We start from the raw sequence: 27631 nt of genomic DNA, 5'->3' as shown, positions 1-27631 counted from the left end.
GGCCGCGGGGAAGCCCTCGGGGGACGCGGTCAGCGGGCCCGCAGCGCCCCGCGCCTCGGCGGGGCGGCCGCGCCGGGGCGGGCGGGCGGCGCGGCGGCGGCGGGCATGGCGGCGCGCACGGACCCGCCCCGGAAAGCCCGCCCGCCGGCGGAAGCGCTCACCGAGAGACCCGCCCCGGCCCTCCCCGGTGCCCCCGGCCCTTTCCCGGTCTCCCTCCCCGTCCCCGTCCCGCCGTCCCGCCGTCCCGCCCGGCCGGGATGCTCCGGGACGCTCCGCGGGCGGTACCCACGCGTCGCCATGGCAACCGCAGCCCCCGGCGGCCCCGCCGCGGTGATGTCATTCATCCCGCCTCCCCGGCGGCCAATCGGATGTCGCGCATCGCGCCGCCGGCCAATGGCGGGGAGGGGGCGGGCCCTGGCGCAGCGGCCGCGGCGGATCCCGCGCTCCCGGCAACCGGCGGCGCCCGCGGAACGGCGGCAGCGGCGCGGGGCCCGGTGAGCGGCGGCCGGGAACGGTCCCCACAGCGGCGCTGGGCCGGGGCCGGGGCCCGGGGAGGCTCCCCTCGGTGAGCGGAGGCTGCGGGGAGCGGCCCCGCGCCGCGCGGTTCCGGCCTCCCGCCCCACGCGGGGTCTGCCGGCTCCTGGCTGTGCTCGGGTCGCGTGGGTGCTGTCGTGGTAAGGGTGGAAACGTTTTTTTTCCCTGTTTTTAAAAATGCCCCATTAAAGCTTTTTTGTCCTCCTTGCCAGCCGCTCTTTCTCCGTGGCTCGAGGCTGGCGCGGTGGCGGCTGCGCTGAGGCTTCGATTCTCTTTGCGTAGAGCTATAGAACGGTTTTTTGCGTTGGAATGGACCTGAAAATCGTCCAGTTCCACCCCCATGCGATGGGCAGGGACACCTTCCGCTATCCCAGCTTGCTCCAAGCCCTGTCCAACCTGGCCTTGAACGCTTTCAGGGACGGGGCAGCCACACCTTCTCTGGGTACACTGTGCCAGGGTCTCGCCATCCTCACAGGGAAGAATTCCCTCCACAGATCTCATCTAAATCCTGCTCTTCCACTTTAAAGGCGTTTCCCCTTGTCCCCATCTATTACAGCTGCCCCTCAAGCACTGAAAGGTCGCACTAAGGTCTCCCCATGGGTGGGGAGGCAGAGTTTCCAAGGGAGGAGTGAGCCCATAATTCATCCCTGAGTGCCAACGCCAGGGATGGGAGATGGGCCTGAGAAAGTTTTGCGGGAGGAAAATAGAAACAGAAGGCCCCGAGCGAGTTGCCCACATCCAAATGCTCTAACTGGGGACATTTGGGAGGGGGAGTGGTGTGAGCTCCGTGATTCTGGTTTGGTATGGCCATCCTGAGAATATCTTTGCCTGGAAACTGCCAGGATTAGCTGGTGCTTCTGAGACTTACTTTACATAAGAGTTATAAAACAGAGTGGGCTGAGGACACAGGGAGACGAAGAGGGCAGTGATGGCTGTGTCACAGGTGGTGATCCTGCTCTGGGTGGTTATCACTGGGGGTACCTGGCAGGTACTGCAACCCCCTGGGTCTCACGAGGAAAGCAGAGGAATGCATTTGCACGGAGAATTTGGGGGGGGATTATGCTGAAGTGCTTAACCTTGGCATTCAATTGTGTGTTTGAGCAGCAGTTGTCGTCCCCCAGTGCTTGTGCTGGGCAAATGTGGCCACACAGAGCCACAACTGAGGATGTTTGGGGTGAGGTGGGTAAATTCCAACAGTGTAAACTGGTGCTGGATGGGTTTTAAGGGCCCAGCTGTGGTGTGGTCTGTGAGTTAAATCATGAAGCATTGCTTTGGGAAAGTTCTCTTTCTTCCCTTTCTCATTCCAGCTAATTTTTTACTGGGTTAAAAAGTACCTGAAGCATCTTTCCTGTAGAAACTGGAAGGCCTGGGGGATCTGATTATAACTTTGTGCCACTTCAGCTCTGCTCCCTGTTTCCCCAGTCCTTGGAAGTGTGTGTGGAAGCTCTTTGATTAGGTTTTGCTGTGTGTGCTGCTGTGGAAAGGCCCTGCCGTGTGCTGGGGGTGAGGAGTTTGCTTTTCTGAGGGCAGTTGTGACTGTGTGCTGGTTCCTCCCCGCTGCCAGGTGTGGGATCCATGGCAGGAGCCGTGCGCATTGGGGACCAGCTCATTCTGGAAGAAGAGTATAATGAATCCTATGTTCCTAAGGAGCAAGGTGAGTGTGGCCCATCTTCCCAGGAGCTGGGAGAAGGGATTCAAGCATGCAGGTCACTTCTAGGTCTATTCAGAAAACAGGAATTGATTTCTGAAGTGGCTGCAGAGGGTAGAATACACAGGATTTTAGGAGAGGCAGAGCTGAATGTCACTTTGCAGTGTCACTCCCTGTGTCCCCGGGCAGGATGGGCTCTACAGGCACGCAGGACTTTACTGGTGGTTTTGGGCAGCTTTGTTTTGGGCTCAGGATTTCCCAGTGTGCCCACAGCTTTAGCTGAGGAGGGTGGCTCTGTTGGGTAGGCCAACTTCACAGATTTCCTCTTCTGTTTCCCCAGAAATCCGGGATTTTGCACCAACAATCGGGATTGACCCCGACAAGGAGTCGGAGCTGCTGTGGCTGGCCAGGGAGTGCCTGGTGACCCCGATGCCTCCAGAGTGGAAGGCCTGGTGAGAGCTCTGGCTGCAGCTGTGCTGGGGCATTCCCAGTGACAGGACAAGGGGAGTGGCTTCCAACTGGCAGAGAATTGGGTTAGATGGGGTATCAGGAGCTCAGGGCTTTTTGGGGTGGCAGAAGAAGGGGAAGAACTTCTTGGGAAGCTGGATATGAGCATCCTGGGAGAGCTGCTTCCCCACACTGGTACATTTTTGCCCTCCTGGAGACATCACACTCCTCTTCCCTGAGCTTCAGGTGCTCACACCATCAGCAAAGATATTCTGGCCTGTGCAGTTGTATTTTTAGCATGCTCATTCATCTATTCCTGCTGTTTTTGCTGTGCAGCCAAGATATCGCAGGTGGTGACATCTATTTCTTCAACTTTGAAAATGGCCTCTCCACGTGGGAGCATCCCTGTGATGAGCACTACAAGCAGCTGGTCATCCGGGAGAGGGAGAAGCTGCTGGCACGGGGCAGCTTGAAGAAGGAAAAGAAGGAGAAGAAGGAGAAGAAGGAAAAGAAGGAGAAGAAAGAGAAGAAGGAAAAGAAGAAGGACAAGAAGGAGAAGCAGTTCCTGAAGCAACTCCCTGTGAGTAGGCTCTGCCTGCAGTGCTTCTGGGGAGGGCTGGGCAGAGGATGAATGTGTGGCTACAAGGACACAAAGTGCCCAAAGTGCCTTGTGACCCCAAACCTGGGTGATGGGCAGTAAGTCAGCTGGGGTGGGAGCACTGAGTACAGAATCACCTTTAATTCTGGCTGTAAGACACTCTGTAGTAAACACACACTTTAGGTGTGTCTGGGAGGGAGAGGAGTGTTCAGGACCCGTTCAGATGGGCATTTGGAAAGCAAATGTGTGAGTAAATCAGATCCTGTTTCCTCACCTGTCCCATGTGCTGGGTGTGGGGTCTCAGCAGAGTTGGTCCCACAGCCCCTGCTTGCCCACGGGAGCTCCTTTTCCCATTCCAAGGTCAGGAATGTGAGGTGCACACTCTATGCTGTCCTGCCAGTGACTTCCCTGTGCTTCTCCAGCCCCCAGGCTCCCAGCTGGCCCCCATCCAGCCTCCCCTGGGCACCCTCTCTCCTCTCCGTGGCCTCACCCCCTCTTCATCCGTGGCCCTTCGTGGCTCCGTGGGCAATGTGGTGGACTCCAGCCTTATCCCCAAGGAAGGAACTTTGGTGAGGCTCCCTCTCCCCTAGGAATGTGCTCTGGGAAGTGCACTGCAAAGGGTCACGGGTGGGGGGGACACATCAATGACAGGGGTTGTGATCTTCTGTCAGTTTTGAAATACTGTTGTATGTTAAAAAACTATTTCTTCTTCTATTTCTAGGGAGCCCAGTGCTAAATTAGTGGTGAGCTTTATTCTGCTGTGTTTAGCAGATTGAAAGAATTGTTTCAATAACTGTTGATGAGGAAAAAAAGTGTTAAGTGTGAGTGTAATTTGGTGTACAAATGAAGCATGACAAACAACACAGATAATACAATTTAATCAACTATTTTCACTCTTCTATTTGAGAATAAAATTTGAAGATCTATTGTCCTGATGAATGTAAGGTTTACAACCGTGTTGGATGCTTTATTTATTGCTAAAAAGTGACCTAGTGGTCAATAAAACTTTTTAAATGGTAAGAAATTGATCCTTTAAAGGAAAGCAAAGCAAAATATATGCAAAACATAGACATAAACACCTTCAAAGATAAACAAACATGTTCAGTGGTAGGAAACCGACCTCCCTCCCAGAACCCAGCAGCTGCCCCGGGTCTCAGTGGGTCTCTATCTCCCCTTTCCTGTTTTCTGACATCTCACTTCCCTTTCTTCTGGCCTTCACAGCCTGCAGAGATCTCGAAGCCCACCAGCCGCACCAAGAACCTGCTGGGTTTGATCTGTGAAGAGAAAAGTTCCTTGAACGTGGCAGTGCCAGAGAAATGGAGAGATGAAGAGGAGGAAAGTGAAAATGAGGTATTTGTGTGCCCTGGCTGTTGCTGTAGGCAGAGTGCTGAAGCCTCCTGATACTCCCCTGGTAATAGTTATTCCATTTGCCCCTGGGCTTTCATTTGTGCTCTTTTTTCTTTGTGCTGTTTGGTCCCCAAAAAGCATCTGATCCTATTTTCACATGGTAACCCCTATAAATCCACATCTGCCACGGTGTCATTGCCATGACTGCTGCCCAATTTCACTGCTGACGAGCCCCTCCTTTGGCATTGTAGAGGTCAGAACTCAATCTTGGCCATTTATTTATTTATTTATTTATTTATTTATTTATTTATTTTAATCCTTCAGAGTTTCCATGGGACCTCAAGACTGCTAAAAAATGTGTACCTGGATGTTGAAGCCCTGGCAGGCAGCTTTGACTTTGAGGTAAGACCGTGGTGATGGGATGGGCAGGGGAGACTGCCCGGGTGGGAGAGGAGCTGTGGCACTGCAAGGGGATGAGAGTGCAGGTGCCAGAGGGATGAGTTTCCCGTGTCACGTAGGAGCAGGAGCAACCTGGAGCAGAGTGATGGAGAGGAAGGCACAGCAGCAGGGCTGGGGGGCTGTGAGAAGCCAGGTGTCACCCACAGGGCACAGTGGGGTGGGCATCGAAGGGAAATTTTGCTTGGAACGGTTGTGCTTTGGTAGCTGGGACTTGTACAGGCTGGAGCTTTGCTTCATCCTCAAATAGGAAAAATAAAGCCAGGTAGGTGAAGCAGGTAAGGGGGAAATCTGCTTTTCCAGGGAGCAGGAAAAGGTCTGTGGTCAGAGGTGCCACTTGGTGTGGGAGGAAGGCTTGGTGAGGAAGAGGCATTTCCATCTGCAGTGTTTGTCAGGGGGTGTGGAGGGAAGGCTCCTTGTCTCTGAACAGGCTCTGGGCAGAGGAGGGGAATGTCCCACATGTCCTGTGGGAATGTCTGGCTCTGTCACTCGCTTTCACAGGAATCTTCACGTGGGCTGCACGCGGCCGCTTTTCTGTGGCAGCACAAAACCCGTTTTTCTTTCTTCTCGCCCTGCTGATAAATCCCGTGGCTGAGGCACAGAGCATTCAGTGCACCCGGGGCCTTGTGCAGACACCGTGCTTTCCCTGCTCTTCCTTGGCTGGGATCAGGCTTAGGATGACAAGGGCACAATGGGAAGTGCGTTGTAAGCAGCTCTGGTGATTTAGCCTGACTGTTTGTGCTGACATTAATCCTTTCTCACCGCTTTGAAAATCCTATTCCAGTATCTGAAAGGCAAATTAATTTCTTTTAAAGTGTTTTAGAGTATTTCCCTTATCCTTTTCACAGCACACGAAAATTAAGCTGTAAAGTACTTTGCTGGAGAACCTATTCACGGTGCTGGGCAGGATCTGCAAAGGCTTATGCTAAAGTGGATGTGACAAAGAGAGCCCTGACTCTCTCATCTCCACACAACAAGCAGCCTGTGGGGGCCCAATTCCTCACTGAAATGTTAATGTGTGCGGGAACAAAGAGCTGTCTTGGCATTTCAGTGCCGCGGGGATGGGCTGGGGACGGGGCTTCGGGGATCTATTATGGAATGGCAATTGCTGCCCAACAGCCAGGCAGTGAACCCAGATGGGTGATAGCCTAGGCCTGAAAAGACAGCACTGCCCCAACTGGAAAACAGAATTCTTTCGTAGTTCCAGGAGATGGCAGTAGAAAAGCATTCCTCAGCCTGCTCCCCAGTCCTTCTCCAGCTTCCTTGCAAAACAGGAGACAGGGGTTTGTGTAGCAAGTCCTGAGGGGGAAATGTAAGCAGTAATGAGTGAAATCATGAAAAAACTGCCTTCATGTAGCCCGTGGTCAGGGTTGCATGCCTGTGCTCAAAGGAAACAGGGGGTTTTAGTGACTTGCTGAGCCAGGATGTTGGGTGGAGTGGAGGCAGCAACAGAAACAGCTCGCAGGGAGCCCAGAGCTGGGAAGAGTCTGGAGGAGCAGTGGATTCATGGAGCTGGCCGGCAGGAGAAGCAGCACTGAAGGATCCAACAGTTTGATGTTTGGGAATCTGGACCTGTGAACTCCTGAGTTCCCAGGAAAGCTGTTCAGCTGGAGAGCTGTCTGCTCTAGGGGTGCGTGTGGTAGTGGTGTGGTGACTGCTCCAGCTTAGGAGGGTGGTGTGGGGATTTCTGCAAGTGGCTGTGTCCCCCCAACTAGGAGAACAGCAAGGAGGAGCAGGAGGAGCGTGGCAGCCCATCAGCTGGTGCTGCTGATGCTGCTGAAGATGCTCCCCAGCCCCGCGGGAGCCCTGAGGAGGAAGCTGCCAGCCTGGGAGAGGTGACAGTGGCTCCTTGGCATCCCTGTCCTGCTTGCACGGTTCCACCCAGGCTTTGCATGCAGTGGGAAGCTTCTGGTGGTGTGGTGTGGGGTGTGTGTGTGTAGCTGCTTGGCTTGTTTCTGCTGTTGGTTAAAGTTTAATACTGATCACTGGAAGTAATGATTTGATGGGCAGGAGTTTCCTATCAGTTGGTGCCACTCAGGGCAGGTAGAATTGTACAGATTGTGAAAAGATCACCCAAAGCCAGTTATAACCCAAGTGACTTGTCCTGCTCTGAAATCCATAAGAAATCTACAGTCTGTTGTTGCAGGAGGAAAAACCTTCCTCCTCCTCCACCTCTGTGTCTGACTGGCACGGTTCCCTCTTCTGCAGAGTTGCATTTGTGATCATCAAAGTGTGATGCTAACAAAAGGTTTGCCTATAATTGCCATTAAAATAGGATTCTGTCAGCCAGAGAGATTATTCTGGGATATTTTAATAGCTGAGGTGAACTTGCCTGGAGAGAAGTCCTTTGGTGTGCACACCATTGTTGGTGTACTGATATATTTTGGTGTGCGTGTGATCCTGTGTTCAAACATCGGAATCCTGCTTGGCCTCGTTTGGGATATCCTGGACCCTGCCAGCTCTCCTGGTGGGATGTCCTCAGGAGAACTCTGAAGCAAGTTGTCCAAAAGGAGCATAACTTTCCAGGCACCCTAATCCCCAGAAAAGGGGAAGCACGAGGATGACTAAAGAAGTTCCCCTTGCCCACCTTCCTCTGGGTCCTGGTGTCCCCAAGGAGCCTCGTGTGGCTGGCTGGTGGCTCTGGGAACCTCTGCTGGACAGGGGCTGTGAGCTGTCAGTACCAGGGAATGGCAGGTGAGGCCCAGAGCTGCAGGATTTTTGGGAAGTGCCTGGGGGTTGGGCTCCTCTGTCCTCTCCATCCTGCTGGATGCTGGCCCAGCCCCGGGGAGGTCTGGCAGAGCAGTGACCCACTCAGACCGTGCTCCTGGAGCACTGCAGCCCCGGGCTGGGAGCTGACAGCATTCCAGAGGCACTCTGATAAAAATACACCGCTAAAATATGCGCTCAGTGTACAGAACACGCCGTGCACAGGATGCAGGGAATGTTTGACAAGACACCGTGGCATTAATAAAACAGTGAGGAAGTGGGACGTGCGAGCAGCTCTGTTTGCATGCTGATGAGGGAGCCTTCTCCTGGCTATTCCCCTCTCCATGGGCAGTGTTGTGGCCACCCCACTACTGGGACAGGCAGTTGAACCTTTGGGTGACTAAGCTTTAATTTGGGGTTGTTTTTTCCCCCATCTCTCAGCCTCCTGTGTTAGTCACGGGCTCTTTCTGAGCTCTGAGTGGTGTCTTCAGTCAGTGCCCACCCTCCAGTCTGTCCCACTGGAAAGTGGGATGGTGATCCTGCCTGCTCTCCTCTGCTTGAAATGCCAGGCAGAAGTGAAATGTCCTGTCATAATCTCTTACAAATTTCCATCTCTCACTGAACAGATCCAATGTGGAAGTATAAATGGGCCTGCTGTGGGGCAGGTGGGGTGCTCGCAGGGGCTGGTGGCCTTGCACAGCCACTCTTAGCCACTGAGACCCTGTGAATAAAAAAGCAACAGATCAAAAAAAAGAGCCCAAGAAATGAATGAGATTATGTCAGTGGAGTCCCCTGCCTTGGAATGGGACTGTATGCAAAGAAGTCAAACGGGTCTTGAAGTCACCCAAAGATTTGTGATTTTGCTGCTTGCTGTAGAAGAGCCTGTGCTGTTCCTGACTCCTGCAACCCCCAGAGAGAATATTGGGTCTATAATTGTGTCTGACTTGCTGCCTAGAAGGAGTCTTTAAAATCAAGACATCCTGAAGAAGTGCCAGAGTCTTCCTTGGATTCTGGTGCTGCGTGCCCTCCGTCCCCGGTTCAGATCCTCCCCGGAGATGCTGACAGCAGCCTGTCTGCCCAGAACAAGGAGCAGGAACTTGCTGGGGATGAAGTAGTGGACAAAGAAGATGCTGAGGTGGAAGGAGATGCCTCTGCAGCTGAGGAGCTGCCTCAGTCTGAGGGGGGAAGGAGCACAGCAGGGCTGGATGTGGTGCAGCCCCGAGCTGCCTCTCCAGCTGTGGAAGGGGATCTGCTGGCCAGCCTGGCTGCCACTGCTGACACTGTGTCCTGTGGAGAAAAGGTGCTGGATGAAGAGAGGGAAGAAGCAGCAGCTGATTCAAAATCAGAGGATGATGACAAAGTAAGAGACCTGCCTGTGTGGTTTTGGTGTTGGCTCTTCCTGTGGTCTCATCAGGAAAGCTCTTGGAGCACTGTCTGGTTTTCTGTGAATCCAGATGCTTTCCTGCTCAGCAGGGCAGTCATTCCTGGGGTGGGCATCTTCAGGACAGAGCTGGGCAATCATTCCCTCCTGCACACACCAAGTGCTGCCCAAAGCCACCGACAGGCAAAACCACGACTGCGGTTTGAGTCTGGGAGGAGGAACAGCCTCAGCTCCAGTGCTGGGCGAGCAGAGTTGCTAATGAAGCTCACGCCGAGCCCAGCTGTCCGTGCTGCTTTGTTTCTCTCCTTCTGTTGTTTCTCTCAGCTTGCTCAGAGCTGGGGCAGACGTGGAAGGAGCTGCCTGGCGCCGCGTTCGCGGCTCCGCGCGAGGTTGGAGTGGGGAAGGACGGAGCCTCAGGGCTGGTTCTGGAGCTGGAGTGGGAGCGCAGAACCTTCCAGTCCTCCCAATCTGGGAGGAGAGCTGGCCACGCTGCAGGAGCAGGGGTTCTGGCTGTGTGTCACACGCTGCCTGTGGCCTGGCCCTGCAGCTGGGCTGCCAGACACGCGCTGTCCGCTCGTGTTCGTGCTCCAGAGTGGGATCCGAGCCAGAATATGGGATCTGATGAACGATCCCTCTCCAGTCTGGCTGCCTTCCTGCTGATTTTGATGATTTCTCAAGTTCACTGATGCGTAATGTCTGTAAGAAATGATAAACTACAAAACCGAGCGTGGAAAACACGCTCTGTCCTGAGGAGCTGAGGGCGTTGCTTTCCCAAACTCCTGTGTGTGCTTTGTGCACCTGAGTTGTTCTGCTGAAGTCAGCAGGGCCACAGGGTGTTCTCATCAAGCAGTTCCCTGCAGCTGGCCACGGCTGGGAGTGCAGGAGTCCTCGCTGCACTTAGGCACAGCAAAGTGGAATTTTAAAGTGCTTTTATAGCTCCAGTGCTGTGCTGTGTGGCGGGCTGGGAGGTCTGAGAGCTGCAGAGATCCTTGCAGATGGAGAGGAAGCAAGTGGATTTTATCAGGGATGCTTGAAGAGCACTTCTTTGCCCTCCCCAGCCCTGCCTCCTGCCCTCCTGTGAAGTGGTGTTTTGTGCTTGTCCTGTGGGTCACACATCCTTGCTGTGTTCCCCATGATGTTCAGTCACCTTTTCTTCCCTGAAAGAGGCCAGACCTGTGTTGCCAGTAGCAGCTGCCGTGTTGGGAATGCCCAGGTGAAGCTGCAGGGGTAGGACCCATACAGGCTGTAATTGTGTTTTTCCTCTCAGCTTTCAAAGGCATCCAGGGCCAGTGGCTGTGAGCAGGACTTGCCTGTGTCCAGGTGCTCCGACCATGAGGTGGTTCAGCCTGTGGTGAGTCACCAAAAGCTCCTTTTTCCTTGGATGTGGGCTTCAGATTCCTCTGGGATGGTGCAGTGCCCACCTCTTGAAGTGCCCTCACAGCTGAGTGTGGCACAGGGCAGCAGTGCCACCCTGCACCTCACAGACTGGGGCTGGGGGTGAGGTAATATCCCTGGAAAAGTAGGTCACGTAGAGCTGAGAGTGTACTTGGATAATTGCAAAAAGGAAAATAACAAGCAGAATAAGAATTGTGCTTTTGGGGCTCAGCAGCTTTTGCCGAGGGGGGTGTGTGTGTGGCTGGAGACCCTGCTCTGGAGGGTCCCCAGGCAGGAGGGCAGGGTGGCCCTGGCTTGGGGGGAGATGCCCATCAGCATCTCTTCATCTCCACAGGAAGCTGCCACTGCCATCTGCCAGTGGGAGCAGAGGCAGCGTGGCCAGCAAATGGCTGAGAATATCATTATTTACGAGCCTGTGCTGGCAAGTGGCTCTGCCTTGTGTGAGCACGTGTGTGCAGGGTCCCCCAGGCTGCCAGGAGGGGGAATTGTCTCCAAGGGTGAATAACCTGTGAGGGCTGGTGGTGAGGAAAGAAATCCCTGGGAGTGTGCAGCAGTATCACAAAGGGGAGCAGTAGAGGCTGAGGAAGATGTGCTCCCTTTGGGTGTTCCTTGTGCCACCCTCTCCTGCTAAGGTTGGTGGCATGGGGGGGTGCACTGGGAGTGTGACAGTGCCCTCCCTGTGTGGCACTGGTGTCCCTTGGTCCCACAGAGAAGGGAAATGCTGCTGAGCTGCTGGCAGTGGGGTGGTGAGCGGGGATTCCGAGCTGTGTTGGGATATTGGTCTCAGGATCTCTGGTTGCTCATCTGAGACTCATCCTTTCTGCTTTCTGTTTTAGGGCTTGGACTTGAAGAACCTGCTCTCCGAGGAGGTTCTGGATGTGGGGACTGTGTCTCCTGATTTGGACAGCTCCGAGTGCAAGGTCAGTGTGAGGGCTCAGGGTGATCTGGGAACAGGCAGGTGGAAGCTTGTGCTGTGATGCTGTCAGTGGAGGCTTTGCAGAGGTGAACAGGGGTTGATGTGTGTGAAGTGTCAGGGGTCACAGCAGCACCACCCCTTTATTCTTATGCAGAGAGGAGGTGCAGGTGGCAACACAAAGATCATAAACCCAGAGTAGGGGTGGCTGGAGGGGTGTACACAGGCAAGCTCCCCTGGGTGCTCTCCCTGCCCTAACAGGAAAGCCAATAAATGGCTTTCCTGGGAAATGAATGAAGTAGAGTCTATGTTCCCTTCTTCTTTTGTGTGTATATTTGTCCTTTTCTTTCTCTTAAGCAGATGGGAAGGATTTGTGTGGCAGAACATGATAGAATCAATGGCAAGAAAAGGAGGTTAACTCCCTCTGACAGATTTTGGTAGAGGGAAGCTTATTTTTAAGCATTTGGTTGTCTTGCCTGCTTTAATGCAGGGGGGAAAGGGGCTCTTTTCAGTGAGTCTGTGGCACATGGACTGTACGTGTGCACCTGTCTGTGTCAGCCTGGGGTGCAGCACTGGTCAGGCAGCTCTGCCTGAAGATTGCTGTGCATCTCTGGTTTATCCTTGTCTTCTCAGCATGGTTTGGAGTTGGCTTGCTCAGCCCCACGTTCCTCTGGAGCCCTCCTGCTCCATCCCTGTGTTGGTTGGAGGCAGAGTCCAGGATCCAGCTGGGGTTACTCAGCCTTGCCCTGATTGTGAGCAGATCAGCTGCTCTGGAGGAGAGACCCTGAGTGGCAGACTCCCCACCTGTCCAGCAGAGAGGAGCAATCCTGTTTGCAAGGTTGTGTCTGGAGAATACACCTGTCCTCTTGTGCCTAATAATGAGCATAATCAGATGTGAAGGGAAAACAAAACATATGCCTGCTGTGCTCCCCCTCTCCCTCCCCGCAGCACAGGCACTGTGCATGCAAATGCTGCTTGGAACAGCCACGTTTGGGTTTATTACAGCCCTGTTTGGGGAGAGGTGGGTGTGAAATGGTGCTCCCTGCAGAACTGCAGCTGCTCTTTTGTGTCTGTGCACAGAGGCTCGGCTGGAAGGGCTCGGGGTTGTAGGAATGTGCCTGCTTCCATGTGAGGAGCTCGCCTTGCTTTGAATATATTGGCAAAATATTCTGTTGTTAAAAAAATAAAAAAGTAAAGGACAGCTCTGTGAGCACAGAGTTGGAGGGGTTTTGTTGGTGTGTTTTGGCAGGAGCTGTGGTGGCTGCAGAGGCTCTGTGGGATGTGTCCTGCTGGACCTGGGAGAGGGGAGGCTGCTCCTTCCCCCCTTCCCTTCCCAGCAACTGGAAGTGCAAGATGCAGAGCTGTGGAATCATAGAATGTCCCGAGTTGGAAGGAACCCACAAATATCATCAAAGTCTAACCCCTGGCCCCAGACAGACACCCCAGAATCTCACCCTGTCCCTGAGAGTGCTGTCTAAATGCTCCTGGAGCTCTGGCAGCCTCGGAGCAGTGACCATTCCCTGGGGAGCCTGGGCAGTGCCCACCCCTCAAAAAAGGCAAAGCTGTCCCAAGTGCTCAATGCTGGCACCTTGCAGCATGATGTGAGCTGATGGGAGGTGGTCTCTTGGGATCTGGGCTGTGCAGAGGGAGGAGGTGGCCCATTATCTGTCATCCTGTGTTCACACAGCTGGTTCTGTGACTTGAGCATGTGAAGTGTCCTCCAGGGATGCAGCTGGGTGGAAAACTGAGCTGCTCGGGGTTCTGGGGCCTCTGGGGCAGCAGGAGGGGCAAGGATCTGATAATTCCACAGACAAGGCTCAGAATCTGCCCTCGTTCCCTGTAGATGGGGGCTGTCTTCACCTTCCACGTGTCCAGAGGTTCCTGCAGGCCATGGTTCCTTGGACTGCCCTGGTGGGTGAAGGGGCAGCAGGAGCCCTGTGCATGAGCTCAGAGGAGTTACCTGTGAGAACTCACCCTCTTTCCAGGATGATCTCCTTCCCCATTTGTCTGGCTCCTTCCCATTCCCAGGCAGCGCTGACAGAGCCCATTTGGAGCGAGGAAACATTTGCTGAGCTCCTCGGTTCTGGGGAATTGGAGTCATCAGTTACAGGGGCAGGAGGGGGCTGGGGCTGGGGGCTCAGCCCAGGCTGATGTGATGGAAGGTGACAGCACTTGCAGGGAATCCTTCTGCTGTTTGCTCCACTGAACATTTGCATAGTTACTGCAGGTTTAATTCTGCCTTGTTTTGGCCCTGCTCCACTCACAGTCCTGCATGGCAAGGGCTGAGCTCACCTGCTGGGGTCCCCAAAAATGTATGAATGGGCCCTCCCTGCTTCCTGTGGGGCTGGCAGGTGAGGAGGGAAGTCCTTCCCCTCTTCAGGTGTCCTTGCTGCAGGGACAGAGGGATCTGGGAGCTGGCAGGTAGGGAAAGGAGCAGCTGACTATTTCACATTCAGATATTTGCTATTCGTATTTCAAGGATTTATTATGCCATAAATGAGCCAACTGAATGCTCGGTGTGCTGCCAAGGGGGCTGGCTTGCTGATGTATCCTGGAGTCAGAAATCCTTGGACTGGTGACTCTGGGTAGCCCATCACACCTTGCCCTAGAAGCTGGGTGGGAGGCAGGATTGAGTTCTGATGTGATTTTTGGTCCCAGACAATGCATCCTTTGCTTTACTGTCACAGCACTTTGTGTGTGTGACATTTCACTTTTAGGAGATTTCTCTCTTATGCTTTCCAGGGAGTTCAGTGTGACTTGGGATTGTAAAATGACCTTCAGGAAAGAAAAGCCAAACTGGGTCCCAAGTTCATAGTGCTGGCAGGGAGTTAATGTTTTATCCTGAGAAAGCTGAGCTCCCAGGCCTCCCTTCATGCTCCTGGAAGGATTCCTGGGATGGTTGGAGACCCTTGGATACCCTCAGGAGAGGAGCCTGGCACATCCAACGTTCTGGAACAGCCTGTGGGTGCCATGTGGCCCAGCTGGTTCCATGGACCTTCAGCAGAACTCCTTTGAGGTCTTTGATGGTGAAGAAGCCACAAACTCCTTACAAGCCTCTTTGCTTTTACCTGCAGGCCAAGGAGCTGGGAGAAGAGGAAAAAGACCAAAGCAAAGCCAGTGTAGAGGAGGAGCAAAGGGAAAGAACAAAAGCTGCTGAGAGGTATGGTACAAACAGAGGCACAAGGGAGGTGTGGGCAGCTCCAGCTCCTGCTGCCTTTCCTGCCTTGACCTCCCTGCTGTGCTCCCTGCAACCTGTCCAGGTGTGCCCTGCACAGCACCCCCAGGTGCTGCAGCCTCTCCCAGGGGCTTTCCCACTGAACCTCTCACTTCTGCTGCCTCCTTAGCCCTGTCTCAGCAGGCTTCAGCTTCTGGCTGGGTGGGCAGTGAAAGTGCCTGCCCATCCTTTCCCTGGGGCTGCCCCAGCTGTGGCTCTGGCCTCTGCCTCCATCACAGCTCCCACTGCTCTTGCCAGGATGGTCTCAGCCTGGTAACACCGTGTGCTGGGCCCTGGGCTGTTAAACAGGGCAGGTGTGGCCACTGGCCATTGCCTGACCTTACTGGTCCTGCTGGGCTGAGCCTGTGGCTAAAGGCTCCCAGGTGTCTATTCCTGATGCTGGGAGAGTCCAGCTGTGATGGGAACAGTGCTCTTCCTTCCACAGAGGTGGCCTTGACCAGGTGTGAGCATGAAGCTGTTTTATATCCTGGTGTGCGGACAGATCACCAGCTGTTGTCCCAAGAGGAGTGCTGGCTTCCAGACCCCAGTACCACGAGGACTGGGCTGTCTAGGGGAGCTGTTTTCAGCCTCTTTGTGGGGATTTGTTTGGAGCAGTTAGAAGGCTGTTCTGAGCAGTGAGCTCTGGGCTTCCTTGAGCTCCTCCTCTTAGGAGAGCCCCAGCCTGGCATTTACAGATGAGTCGTGTCAAAGCTCTTGGCTCCACGCGGAGTTACATGTTCTCCAGGGCACTGGGAACCAAAGAGCTGCTGACTGTGCCAGGAAAATTCATGAACAGAAGCTGCAGTCCATCTTAATGACTGGCTTTGTGGGATTTGCAGCCTTGTTCTTGGAGGAGCCGTTTGTGTGAGGGTCTCCAAAAACGTGTTCTGCCCGCAGGAATTGTCTCCTTATCACTTGGTTCCTGCTTCCCAGCTGAGCATCCTCTCTTTCTCTCTGCCTGTGAAGCTGCTCGTGCTTGCCTTGTCTCTCCTCTCTGTGCTTCTGAGATGAAGTAGGACTGTAGGTACAAGTATGCCTGCCAACACTTCCATCTGTAATTTGGACAGCAGTGTGAGTATGGCTGATAGGGCTGACGCACCTTGGGGACGTTCTCAAGGGCCTGGAAAGAGTGGGATAACCCAGGGAAGAGATCCAGCACTCTGAGGCTGATATCCATTATATCCTCAGCTGCCTGTTAGTCCAGCATGAGATGGTGGGAGTGGTGTGGAGCTTCCCTGTGGCGCTGGCAGCCCCGTGTTGGCCAGGCAGGTCCTGTTGGCAGGCATGGCTTGGTGCCTGCCTGTGTCACCTGCACATCCTTGTCCACCTGTGGCAGCCACTGGACTCTGACCTGAGCTAATCTGATCTTCTGTCCCCTCTTCTGTGCTGTCAAGTGAGAGGGGTCTCACAGCTTGTGAGATACCAGTGGAGCGCTTTGGGTTAGAAAATCCCGATGGGGAGGAGGCTGCGGAGCCAGAGGAGGGAGCCCTGGATAGCCTGGTGGATCCCGAGGAGCTTCCTGCCCCACAGAACGTGTAAGGGCTTCGTGTCAGTCCCTGGTGGTGTGACTGTGACAGCTTTTGTCCTCTTGTCCTCCGGTGGTGGCCGGAGCTGGCGTGTGAAGCGGGAGCTGTGGTTTGTGGGCACAGTGGTGCTCCAGCAGCTGTTCCCTGCCAAAGTGCCAAGTGAGCAGACTGTGCTGGGCAGGGCAGGGTGAGAGCAGCAGCTCAGCCCTCGGGGTCTGTGCCTCAGGACTCTGTGGGATGAGGGAGAGCTGTTTGCTGTCTTTGGGAAAGCCTTCCCCGTGCCAGGCTGTGAGCCTTCGCTCTCCCTGAGAAACACTTCACACACAACTTGCTGAGTGATGCTGAGCTGGGGAGAGAAGGCTAAACCCCATCAATTCACCCCGGTTTACAGCCACTGGGCACGTTGGTGGCTCTGAAATGCTGAGGGCAGAGCTCAGCTCCTGCCCAAGCCGCTGTTCTGTGCTGCTCCATGGGTGGTGTTTGTGGATTCCTACCTGCAGCTCCCTGAGACACAGGAGCTCAGTGGTTATGAGTGTGCTGACTTTGCATTCCATGTCAAATGACACATCAGCAGATGCAGCTGGAAAAAATTAGGCAGTGTGTCTCCGGGGACAGGGTGATGGGGAAGGAATCTCTGTTCTGATAGGAGCTGTGGTGCTGTGTAAACATGTGTGTGCTGCCTGGGTCTCCTTTTGAGCAAAAACTGGGGCAAAAGGAACAATGTGATAACCAGGTGGAAGTGGCTGAATTGCTCTGCAGAGCAGCCTGATAAAGGACACCTGGTGTTATGGGGGGGCACCAGTGAAGGGGGATTGTTCCAGAACCCCACTACTTTCTTCTGTCTTGTTCTTTTTGCTAATGGCTGCAGAAATGACCTTTTCTCTCCTGACTCGAGGCTGAATAACTGGGGCTGTTATTTCCCTGATTCCTGGCACAAGTCCCTCTGCCTTGCACTGCCAGTCTCACAGCATGGTGAGACCTTCCTGCTCCAGCCTTCACGAGCAAAGGACAAAAATCTTTCTTCCTAGTCTAATCTCAATTTTCCCTTCCTTCCCCTTTAGCTTCTTTCAGACCTTATAATTTTGCTGCTGTCTGCCTGAAAAAAAAAAAAAAAACAAACTTAATTAGAACCAGATTGAGTTTGAATTTTTGGAGTGCTGAGGGCTTTCTGTTGCCTGGAGCTGGCAAATTCCCAGCACAATTTAGGTTGCAATTGCAGAAAAATACCTGGTCCATGAGAAGCACCAATCCCTGGGCTGGGAGCAGGTACTGATGGCATCTGCTCCTGTGCCTGGCAGCCTGGCCAGGGCTTTTCATCAAGTGAGATTTTATTGACCTCACAAGGTGAGGCGGATCAAAATCGGAGTTACTTAGGCCTGGAGTGCAGCTGGGCTGGGTTCAATATCTTCTGGGAGTCATCAAGAGGATCCACCAGTGATCCTCAGGGTCCAGCTGAGGTCAGCAGTGAAGCTTTTGGAGCAGGTGGCTCTGAGATTTTCCGAGTTGATGCTCTGTGGATGAGGTTCCTGTTCCTTTTATGTTACTCTGTTTACTGTCACCCTTTTGCCAAAGGAGCTTTTTGTCTTTGGTAGGCAACCTGAGAAGGAAATTGAGCAGTCCTTGAACCAGCCTAAGGATGAATCCCTGGAGGAAATAGTCAAGGAGGTGGGCACAGAGCTGGAGCAAGAGGAAATACATTTATTTCAAGCAAAAGAGGAGAAAATTCAGCAATTCCAAGAGGAGATGAGGCAGGAGGAGGAGGAAGCTGAAAAGCTTCATCAGCAAAAAGAAAAAACCCTCAGGTGCTTTCCTTTTTTATTCCATCTCCTCCAAGCTTTTCCAAGGTGGGATTACTTTGCTGCTGGCCACAGACTCGTGTTGCTGTAGCCACCACCTGGGAAGTGGTGCTGCTTTGCAGAGCTGGGGGAAAGGAGCAAGATCAGGGCTCTCAGGGAGGAGGAGGAAGAGGAGGAAGGACTGCCTTCGGCACAGACAGTTCTGCGTGTGAGGATCTGCAAACTCTGGGTGGGAAGTGCCCCACTGGCAGCTCAGGAAAGGCTCTCCCACCCTGACAGGAGTGGCAGGAGAGCATCCTGCAGGATGAGCTGTGATCCCCCACACACACACAGAGCTGCCAGTTATGGTTGACCTGGGAGAAGTTTCCAGCTCAGTGCTTGGAGCTCTCCCACCTGGCAGATGTTCAAATCCTGGGCTGAATGGTGGGAACAGGACTGGAAATGGGACATTAGAAGGGATGAGGTTACCTCAAAGGAGCTGTCTGCAATTCTGATAGGGGATGTTAGACAGAGGGCTTCCAGCCAAGGCAGTAGGGCAGGGAAAGCAGGGTCTGAGAGCAGTGCAGGAAGTGGAGCAGCACTGGGAGCTGTGTCCTTTTCCTGGGGGAGTTTTTCTCTTGAGGCTTCTGTATTATCTTGCTGGACTTGATGCTTACGTTCTGAGCAGCTAGAAACATCATCCTGACATGAAACGTGTGGGGATGCAGTCTTGTGAAGGAAGGTGCAGAAATGGCACTTGAAGGGAAAAAAAAAAAAAGTGTAGGAAAAGGTATAATATGGAAATATGGAGCTTCCAGATGTGCTGATGCAGCCAGGTACCTTGCCTGGGAGCGAGCCTGCATCCATTTAATGAGAGTTGATTTCACTTACCTGCAAAAAAAAACCAAAAAACAAAACCTAAACAAACAAACAAAAAAAAACCCCAAAAAACAAAACCAAAAAACCCCAAAGAAATATAAACTATGATGATATGGCAAGTTTTAAACCCACACTGCTCAGGTTTGATGCTGGGGCTGTGTCTCCCGTGTCAGCAGCAGGTCCTGCAGGTGTGGGGGGCAATGAATGTGATGAGCTGTAGCCTTTGGAGAGGGGACTGGGAGATACTGAAGCTTCCTGAACCTCTTTTCTTCCTTTTTATTGTCTGCCTCAGTGCTCCAGAAGAGGATTTGGCAAAATCTGAGCAGGAAGAGGAAGAGTTGCTTGTCAGAGAGGAAAAAGCTGAGAGACTCGAAAAGCTGAGAGCCCACATTGCCTCAGAGATCGAGGCAGAGGAGGAGAGGATGAGGTGAGAGGCTCTGCTGCCATTCCTGGGGATATTCCTGGATTCCTGAAGTGCTGGTTTGGGAGGGAGGGGTCGGGCACATCCCCAGCAGTTGCTCAGAGGGAGGTCTTGAGCCTCCCTGTCCGGTGTGGATCCTGATTGCTGTGCTCTCCTTCCAAACCTGCCAGGGCAGAGCAGGAGGCCAGGCTGCAGAAGCTGAGAGAAGAGTGGGAATCCCAGCAGCTGGTGGAGAAGGAGAGCCTGGAGAGGAGGCAGCAGCTTGCCTTGGAGGAAATGAAGCTGGCAGCCGAGGAAGCCCGGCAGAAGGAGATGAGTGAGCTGGAACAAGAGAAGGAGCAGTTCCTGAGCGAGCTCAGGGAGAGGTTAGACAGGGAGAAGAAGAAGGTGAGATCTTTATTGCCAGGCAGAGCCAAGTGTGGGGATGAGCTCACGGCTGCAGTGCTTTAGTGACAGCTCACTCACAGCACCAGGACAGATGCCAGCTGGGCTGTTGGAGGCACAGGGAGGGGTGCAGGGGAACTCCCCAGTTGTTATTACAGTGGTGATTATCTAACAATTATTTCAATGGCCACTCTGCCTCTGAAGACAAGATAAGGATCATGGTGTGTCTGGCTGAGCTAAACCGAGCCCTGTTATCAGATCAGAACTAAACTGAGCCACTTTATCAGCTCCCAACACCTCTTTGACTGCTGCTTCAGTGCTGCAGGGACCTGGGGAGCCCTTCAACGGGGCAGTTTGCAGTCCCTCCTGCACAGCATGACAGGGATTCATCGAGATCCCTGAGAGGGAAAGCACAGAGAGAGTAAAGGCACCTTGTAGTGATCCCCTTTGGAAGGGGGAGTTACTGCTGTGCCTTTTGATGCTTTTGGATAGAATTTAATTGCAAATGCACCTTGTTCCCACACGAAGAGGTTTCCCAGCAGTCTGTTTTGCTCGTGTTTCCATAGGCAGCAGAGGAGCTGGAAGAACAGTTTGCCAATGAACTCCAGCAGCTGAAATCTGCAGCAGAAGAGAAGCACCGTGAGGTGAGGATGGTGTCCTTAGAATGTAAATAGTTGGGTTTTTTGTTCCCTCATGCTGTCACCAAAGTTGGCCAGGGAGGGTGGCATTAATTTTGTTTCCCCTCCCTAGCTGTGGTTCTGGTCTGGCTCAGTGTTTGGCTGTGCTCCAGGCAGGGGGGGGTGAGAGGTGAGGCTGTGCTGTGCTCTGTCGAGGGCATGGGATGGATGCTGTGGAAAAGGCTGATGAGTCTCTGTGGGTGGCTTTCCTGGCAGGTCATTTCCAGCCTGCAAGCCCAGCTGGCAGAGGCACAGAGCAGCCAGGAGGCCCAGCTGCGTGAGGAGCTGCAGAGAGCGGATCAGGAAGGGCAGCACAAAGCCCTGAAGGTGAAGGAATACGAGCGTGAGGTGAGCGTTGGTTCTGTGCTGAAGGCTCTTCACACGCTCCCCTCAAATGTGGGGTGAGCTCTGAGCGCCCACATCCCCTGCCCTAGGGGGAAGGACATCCCCCAGCATGTCACTTTGTGCTCCCCAGGACACAGTCTGTGACCCCACTCTGGGCTCGGGCTCTGGTGGGAGGCTGATTTTAGGGAGGCTGTTCCAGTGCAGTGCAGCAGTTTAGGGAAACCTCTTTCCCTGTGACCCCTGCAGCTCAGCGAGCTCATGAGCGACAAACGCCGGGAAGTGGAAAAGGAGCACGAGAGGAGGATGGAGAGGATGAGAGAGGAGCACCGGGAGGCCCTGGCAAGGATCCAGGAGCAGTACCAGGAGGAGGTACTGCCGAGGGGAGCTGGCTGGGGTGGCTGTGCTGGGCTGGATTTCCAGTGGGTGCTGGGTGTCCGTGCTGCATTGCTGTTGAGCCCTGTGCCTCACAGAGGTGTTTCCCTGTCTGCTGGCCCCGGCAGGAGAGGAAGCAGAGGTCAGAGCTGCTGGAGGGGCTGCGGAGCGAGGCAGCGCGGCTGCGGCAGCTCCACGACACCGAGGTGAAGGGGCTGCAGGCAGAGCTGGAGGGGAGGCTGAGCGCCCTGCAGCAGAGGCACAGGGAGAAGGTGAGCAGCAGGCTCTGCCTCTGGCCCTTGGGATTCCTGAGGGATGGCCTGGAGGCTCCCCACCTTGTCCCCCTGCACACCCAGGGGGACAGGTACCAGTGACAGGTCACGCTTCCCACTTTGTGTTTTCCTGGTGGGGGAGGAGTTTGTGCCATTTTCTTCAACTGAGTTCCCTGTGCAGGAAAGAAAACTCCAGGATTCAGAGAAGGAGCTTGAAATCCGCATGAAAAGCATCCAAGGCAGATCAGAGCAGCTCCTCAGCCAGGTGAGTCGGCCTCTTGGGCTCACAGAGCTTCCCTAATCTGTGCCAATCCCTTATGGGGAACTGCTCAGCAAAGCTCAAGGGCTTCTGCTGCCATCCCACTTCGAGGTGAAACTTTGTCCCAAGTCAGAGCAGGGCTAAGCATTCCAGGTGCTGGTGTTTGTTTGAGCTCTGGGTTTGCTCGGTGCTTTGGGGGGCAGTGAGTGGCTGTGAGAGGGATCATGGAGCAAATCTTGTGTGGTTTGGAATGGTCTTGAGACTCAGGCCTGAGTCCTGGCTCTGACATCCCCTTCCTTCTCTCCTGTCACAGGAGGAGTCCCTGCAAAGGAGAAGGCAGCTGCTGCTGGATGAGGAGGAACAGATGCAGCTAGAAAGAAATGTATGGACACCTGGGCTCTGGAGAGGGGTTGGGGCAGCACCTTAAAACTGGGGCTTTAGGAAAACCAGGTGCTGGGAAGTGGGTTAGTTCTGAGCTCTCCAAAGAGAAGGGCCAGCCCCGTTCTCCCAGGATTGGTGTGTGGTTGTGTAGCTCTGGGACCGTGTGAGCTGTGTGCCCCTTGTTTTGCTCTTGGGGAAGTGACTGTGAAGAATTTTCTGGCTTTCTTCTAGGAAGCTGCTCTAGCCTCTCAGCTGCGCCTGGAGGAGAGCAAGAAGGAGCATTCCAGCCTTGTGGAGTCTGTCAGGCAGCTGAGGAAGACCCTGGAGGAGCTGCAGGACCAGAAGGCTGAGCTAGAGTCCCAGGTGGATTTGCTGCAGAGCCGGAGCCAGAGGCTGCAGAAACGCATCGGGTGTGTGCAACAAATTTCCTCTAATACCAAAAAAATCTGCCCTGTGCCCCTGACAAAACTCTCTAACCAAGCCTGGGCCTTTCCCTGAGCTCTGTATTGGGCCGTGTTCCTTCAGAATCCTGAGGTGCCCATGGAGGGAACAGACTTGCTGGGGGCTGGTTCCAGTTTTTTTTATTAACTCAGAGTGTGAATTTGAATTTGCTCCTTCACCTCTGCATGTCAGGTTCGTTTGTCTCCTAGACTCCTGCCCTGGGAGGTTAATGAGGTGCTGTGAGAGGGGCACTGAAATGAAAAGAGGTTTTCCTGAGGTATCTGAGCTGATGAGGAAAAGTGGAAGCAGTTTTCCTGCCTAGCCAGGGCTTACACTTGGTGTAACACCACAGAGCCAGCCCTGGTGTTGTCTTGCACACCTGTGGCCCTTTCCCTGCTGGCATCTGGAGGTCACTCTGGACACCACTACAGGCTAATCAAGTGCCTCTGCTGTTGCTTTTTTCTTGTGGCAGAGAGCTGGAGAAAGCAATCAGGAGCAAGCAGGAAGCTCTGAAAGAACTGGAGGCAGAAGAAAGTGTGGAATCTCCAAGAAAGAAAGCTGAGCTCTGTGTTGAAGACCTGAGAGAAACTCCTCAAGCTGTGAGTAAAGAAGCTTGTGAAGGTGTTTGCCTTGTGAGATCTGAGGCTGAAACTCCCTTGAAAATCCCAGCATTTGTTCCTTCTGTGTGAAATCATTTGAGATGCAGAGATGGGTTTCTCTTTGCTGGTGTGTTCAGTAGTATTTGCAGATGTCTGCCTATTATTAGTAGATGGAGAGGAGTGTGGGATACTCAAATCAAAAGCATGGCTTGTGTTGTTGCCTTCAAAAATCCCATGAAGAGCACCCCTGGTGCTGTGTTTGGATCTGGGCAGTGCCACGGTGATGTCATTCCAAGCTTTTGCTCCTCATTGGATTCTTAAGGGGCCCTGTTTCCCCCATTCCTGTTTCTTAGTTTTTGCAATGTGTCACCCTCTCAGCACTCATCCAGGGATCCTTCCCCAGCCTCCCAGAGCCCCGAGGAGAACGAGCTCCAGTTTGATCGGTGAGTATCCACGTGCCAGGAAAACTTCCTGCTCTGGTTTTCCAAGCCGAGGTTTTAGCTTGGGTTTGCACGCCGGGCACTGACCACCCGTTTTTGGGGGTGCCGTGTGAGGTGTGCAGCAGCACGGGGAGCCAGGACAGCCCTGCCTGTTCCCAGCAGGGTCCAGAGCTACATCTCAGCCGAGGGGCAGTCCCTGAGGAGCGCCAAGGAGTTCCTGCTGCGCCAGAGCCGCTCCCTGCGCCAGCGGCGTTCGGCGCTCAGGGCTGCCAGCCTGCAGTGGCACCAGGACCTGCGCAGGGCCCAGGAGGCTGTGCAGGATCCCCACAGCTCCCAGCTCCTGCAGGGAATGCAGCGGAACCTGGAGGAGGTGAGCCCTGGGTGCAGCCCGTGCTGGGCTGTTGAGTGTGGCATCAACTCCTGGCTCTGGAGCTGCCCTGGCCCTGTTGGTGTGGGCTTGGGTTTGGAATGAAACCTTTGCATGTGCTCTGCTCACTGTACATTCCCCTTCCCCAGCTCTCGAGCACTCGGGAGCGATTTCACTCCAGCAGCACTCCCTGTGCTGAGCAGAACGAGGTGATGAAAGTCATCCCAACTGCTGATGTAGATTATTTCCCGTCGTTCCTGTCTAATTTCCCTCCTCGGTGTGGCTGTTGGTCTGTGCAGGAGGCAAAGGAGTTGGACAAGATGAAGTTGGCCATGCAGAAAGGACAGGCACTGCTGAAGAAGAAGGAGGAGAAGCTCAGCCAGCTGGAGTCCTCGCTGCTGGAGGAGGTAACTCCAGCATCCCTTCCCAGCTGCATTCCCCCTGCCCAGAGCTCTTGGCCTCCTTCCCCAGGCAGGGTCCGTGAGGGGCTCGTGGTTCCTGTCAGGGCTGTTCAGCTGGTGGGCCAAAGACTGGTGTTTGCCAGCAGAGCTGGATTTTGGAACCAAAAGAGAGCACCAGAGATTGCTGTGAGTGTGGCTGCAGAAAGCAGCTTGGAAAAGCTGCATGGATTGAGCCTGGAGAAAACAAGGGCAGGTCAGCTCATGTGAGCTGGGATGGAGCCTCCTCTCCTGACCAAGGCAAACCTTGGAATCTCTGGCTCTGCCTGGGACCACGTGGCCTTAGACAGGGCAGCAGCAGATGGAAGAGAACCAGACCTCTGGTGGTCAAACTCCTGGCCTTGGTGCAGAGAACCCAGCCCTGCAGGAGCTGTGAGGTTATTTACAGCACAAACCACGTTGAATCCTGCTGGAAGGGCTGGTTCATGTGGCTACTGCATTTGACCTCTTGCACTTTCAGAGCCAAAGCAATCTCTGGACATTCAGACTTTGCTGTCAGGGGCTGAAGACAAGTTTGCCTTCACTTGACCTGTGCCTGACTGCAGTCCAGCTCTGTAGAAAAGCTGTAGGCAGATTTCCAGTAGCTTTTATGTTCCAGGGATGATACAGCAGGTTTTACCTGCATTGTTTTCTTCCTCCTGACCAGCTCTCAGACGAGGATACACTGAAGAGTTCTGCATGCAAGAAGGTGGTGACCTTTGATGTGAGCACCTCTGAGGACACAAACAGCACGTCCAGTGTGAATCCGGGCCAGTCCAGGTGTAAGTGCCCAACATGTGAGGCTCCAGGCCTGTTGTGCTTTTCCCTCTCGCCTCTCTGATGTCCCCGTTTCCATTTGTGCTCAGCTGTGTCCCAGGCAGGTCTGGGACTGCTCTGTGTACCACAGCTGATTGCAAAAACCTGTTTCCTGCCTGTAGTGGCAGATAAGAGGGATGGGATCTGTGAGTGAACCTGCCTTTTAAATCTCTGTGGATTACGAAATCTCTCTGCTTTCCCTCTGATCCTGCAGAGCTCTGTTGCTCTTCTGCAGGAGTCTGGGCTTCCCCTTCCTCACATCTGTGGCAGGAGAAACTGCTGTGATTCCCTCTGTGCTGCTTGTGCTTTTTCTTGGGCTCTGGTTGCCTACAGCTGGAGTTGTGCTGGGGGAAGAAGGGCAGGCAGACAGGAGGGTTGGGCTGCTTGCTCAAAGGCTGCTCTTGTTAGGGCTTGTCCATGATCCCTTTCTTCCCCTTTCTTCCTTCAGTTGACTTGAGAACGGATTTCTGGCCTGCCCTCCAGCAGGACAAGATCCAGCACCTGAGGGACTCTGTGCAGAGCATCACCAGTGAGCTGAACGGGGTCCTGGGGCTCCTGGACTCCCTGAGCCATCACCAGCCTCCTCTGCTCTCCTCCACACCCCACAAAGGCATCTCTATTCCAACATATCCATCTCTGGGAGGTCTGCAGGGGTGCAGCTCCCTGGGGAACCCCCCCAGGGCATCTCCCCTGGACCAGTGGGCCCGGAGCAGCCGGCCCAGCTCCAGTTATTCCATCTCAGGGCAGTCAGTGGACAAGATGCTGGCAGAGAAATGGCACAGGTATTTCCCAGGTGAGTCTCCTGGCTTTGTTCCACCTGCTTTGCTGCTTGCAAGTTCTGTTTTTGCCTCACACTTGCAGTGCTGGGAAGGGTGGGTGCACTGGTGCTGCTGGTAGGAAGGGTGCTAAGGGGATAAGGGATGAAAAGCTCATTCCAGAAGTGCAGCAGATGGCTGATCCTGTCATCCTGCTCTTTAATGCACACCCAAGGAAGCAGCAAAAGAGGAGCCAGCCCCCTCCCAGTGGCACGTAGGGATCTCCATCTGTTTCCTGTGTCCGTGTGCAGGAAAGCAAACACACCCAGACACCCACAGGATTTTGTGGGGTATTTAATTTTATTTATTTATTTCCAGGTGGGTTCTCATCACTCGGTGGGAGTCCTGTGCCTCTGGACAGCAAGCTGGGATATGTCCCTGCTGAGTAAGGGCCTTTTTCCTTCAGATGTTTCACTGTGATGCTGTTGTTTCTCTGCAGTGATTATTAGGTCACTTATCACGTTATATAACAATTTGATAATTACTATGAACTACTTATTAAGGAGATATATATACCTTATTATGGTATATGTATAATACATACACCTTTTCAGTATATATATTAGAGGAGGTGGTTTTTTTCTTCAGCAGCTCATCACTTTCTCATCTCTAGGATATTTTCTTCCCAGACCTCTGTTTTTCCACACTTACCCCCTCTCTCTCTCTCACTGCCACAGTGAACAAGTCCGGCTCTTCCAGTATTCCAAGTTCACTGAGCCAGAGAAGAGGAATATTGAGGGCATGATTGAGAGCAACAAGAAATGGCTGAAAGACTTCAAGGATTCCAAAGTGTATCTTTTACCTGGGTCTGGTCTTTAATTGCATTCTTGCTTCCTGCAGATGCTAGGAGAGGGTGGCAGGAGGGGTGTGAAATGAAGAATTGAGCAGCAATTCCGAGGCCTTGGCCTCTATTCCAGTGCCTGGTTCTGCAGAGGAATGTGGTGTTTAGCAGATGGAGCATGAGTGATCTGTGTGCTGCTCTCTGAGCTGGACTTGACTGAGGAAGTTTCCCTTCCTTTCCCTGGCTGTGCTGTGATGCTCTTTAGTGATGCTGCTCAGCTGTAAAGGAGCAGTTTGAGCTGGGAGTGTGAGGTTTGAAAAAGACAGACCAAATAGTGCAGAATGGAGGATGGGGTGGGCAAGAAGGGGGTCTGGCTTTGCAGGGCTGCTTCTGGAGCCATGGATGGAGCCCTTGGCCATGGGCAGGCCCTGCTGAGCAGCCTGGGAGGAGGTGAGGACACCTGCAGATGTGTGGACTGGGCACGTGGTGGGGCAGGGAGGGCTGGGCTCCCCCCAGAGCTCTTTCTAGCTCTGTTTTGAGGAATCCTGTAGCATGGGGCTGGATCCAGAGAGCAAGACCTTTTGTGCTGTGAGCAGGGATGCTCCCAGGCTGTGTGGCACCAGCCCTGTGCTGGGGCTGTTGGTGCCTCCTCAGTGTACACTGATACTAGCAGCAAATCCCCGTGGCCTCTGTGCTGTCCTGAGCATGGTGTGACTCTGAATTCCATAATCCCCCCTCTAATTCCATTTGACTGGGGTGCAGCAGGCTAAATGCAGCCTGTGTGCACTGGGCTGGCTCAGTACCTGGTACCTGTCCTGTCTGTGCTAATTCCTGCTGTAAGCCAGGCTTTTCCTTCACCCAGCTCTCAGACCTCTCTCCCCACGGGCACAGAAGCCGCCAGGCAGCAGCCCCAGCCTCCTCCAGCTGGGACTGGATGAGAACAGAGAGATCAAGGTGTACCACTACTGAAAGGTGGGATTTTTCTCTGCAGGGATGGTGAGAGGG

The 27631-nt window shown here is 53.8% G+C and overlaps 1 protein-coding gene across 1 annotated transcript; it reads left to right on the top strand.

The window, feature by feature from the left end:
• Positions 1-2109: 2109 nt before the first annotated feature.
• On the top strand, positions 2110-27595 carry CEP164 (centrosomal protein 164). Its single transcript, XM_062508745.1, has 31 exons — positions 2110-2188; positions 2523-2634; positions 2966-3209; positions 3650-3796; positions 4449-4577; positions 4899-4976; positions 6746-6865; positions 8692-9096; positions 10385-10468; positions 11349-11432; positions 14500-14585; positions 16034-16174; positions 17758-17967; positions 19112-19246; positions 19411-19627; positions 20191-20268; positions 20518-20649; positions 20893-21015; positions 21147-21290; positions 21472-21555; positions 21863-21931; positions 22162-22340; positions 22844-22970; positions 23349-23413; positions 23573-23780; positions 24077-24184; positions 24882-24996; positions 25479-25823; positions 26164-26230; positions 26523-26636; positions 27496-27595. Exons 1-31 carry the CDS (start codon positions 2110-2112, stop codon positions 27593-27595), a joined length of 4329 nt encoding a protein of 1442 aa, XP_062364729.1.
• Positions 27596-27631: the final 36 nt, after the last annotated feature.

This window comes from Cinclus cinclus, chromosome 25, assembly GCF_963662255.1.
Source record: "Cinclus cinclus chromosome 25, bCinCin1.1, whole genome shotgun sequence".
NCBI lineage: Eukaryota > Metazoa > Chordata > Aves > Passeriformes > Cinclidae > Cinclus > Cinclus cinclus.
Note: the sequence above shows the minus strand (reverse complement) of the source record. Positions and strands in the feature narration are given on the sequence as shown.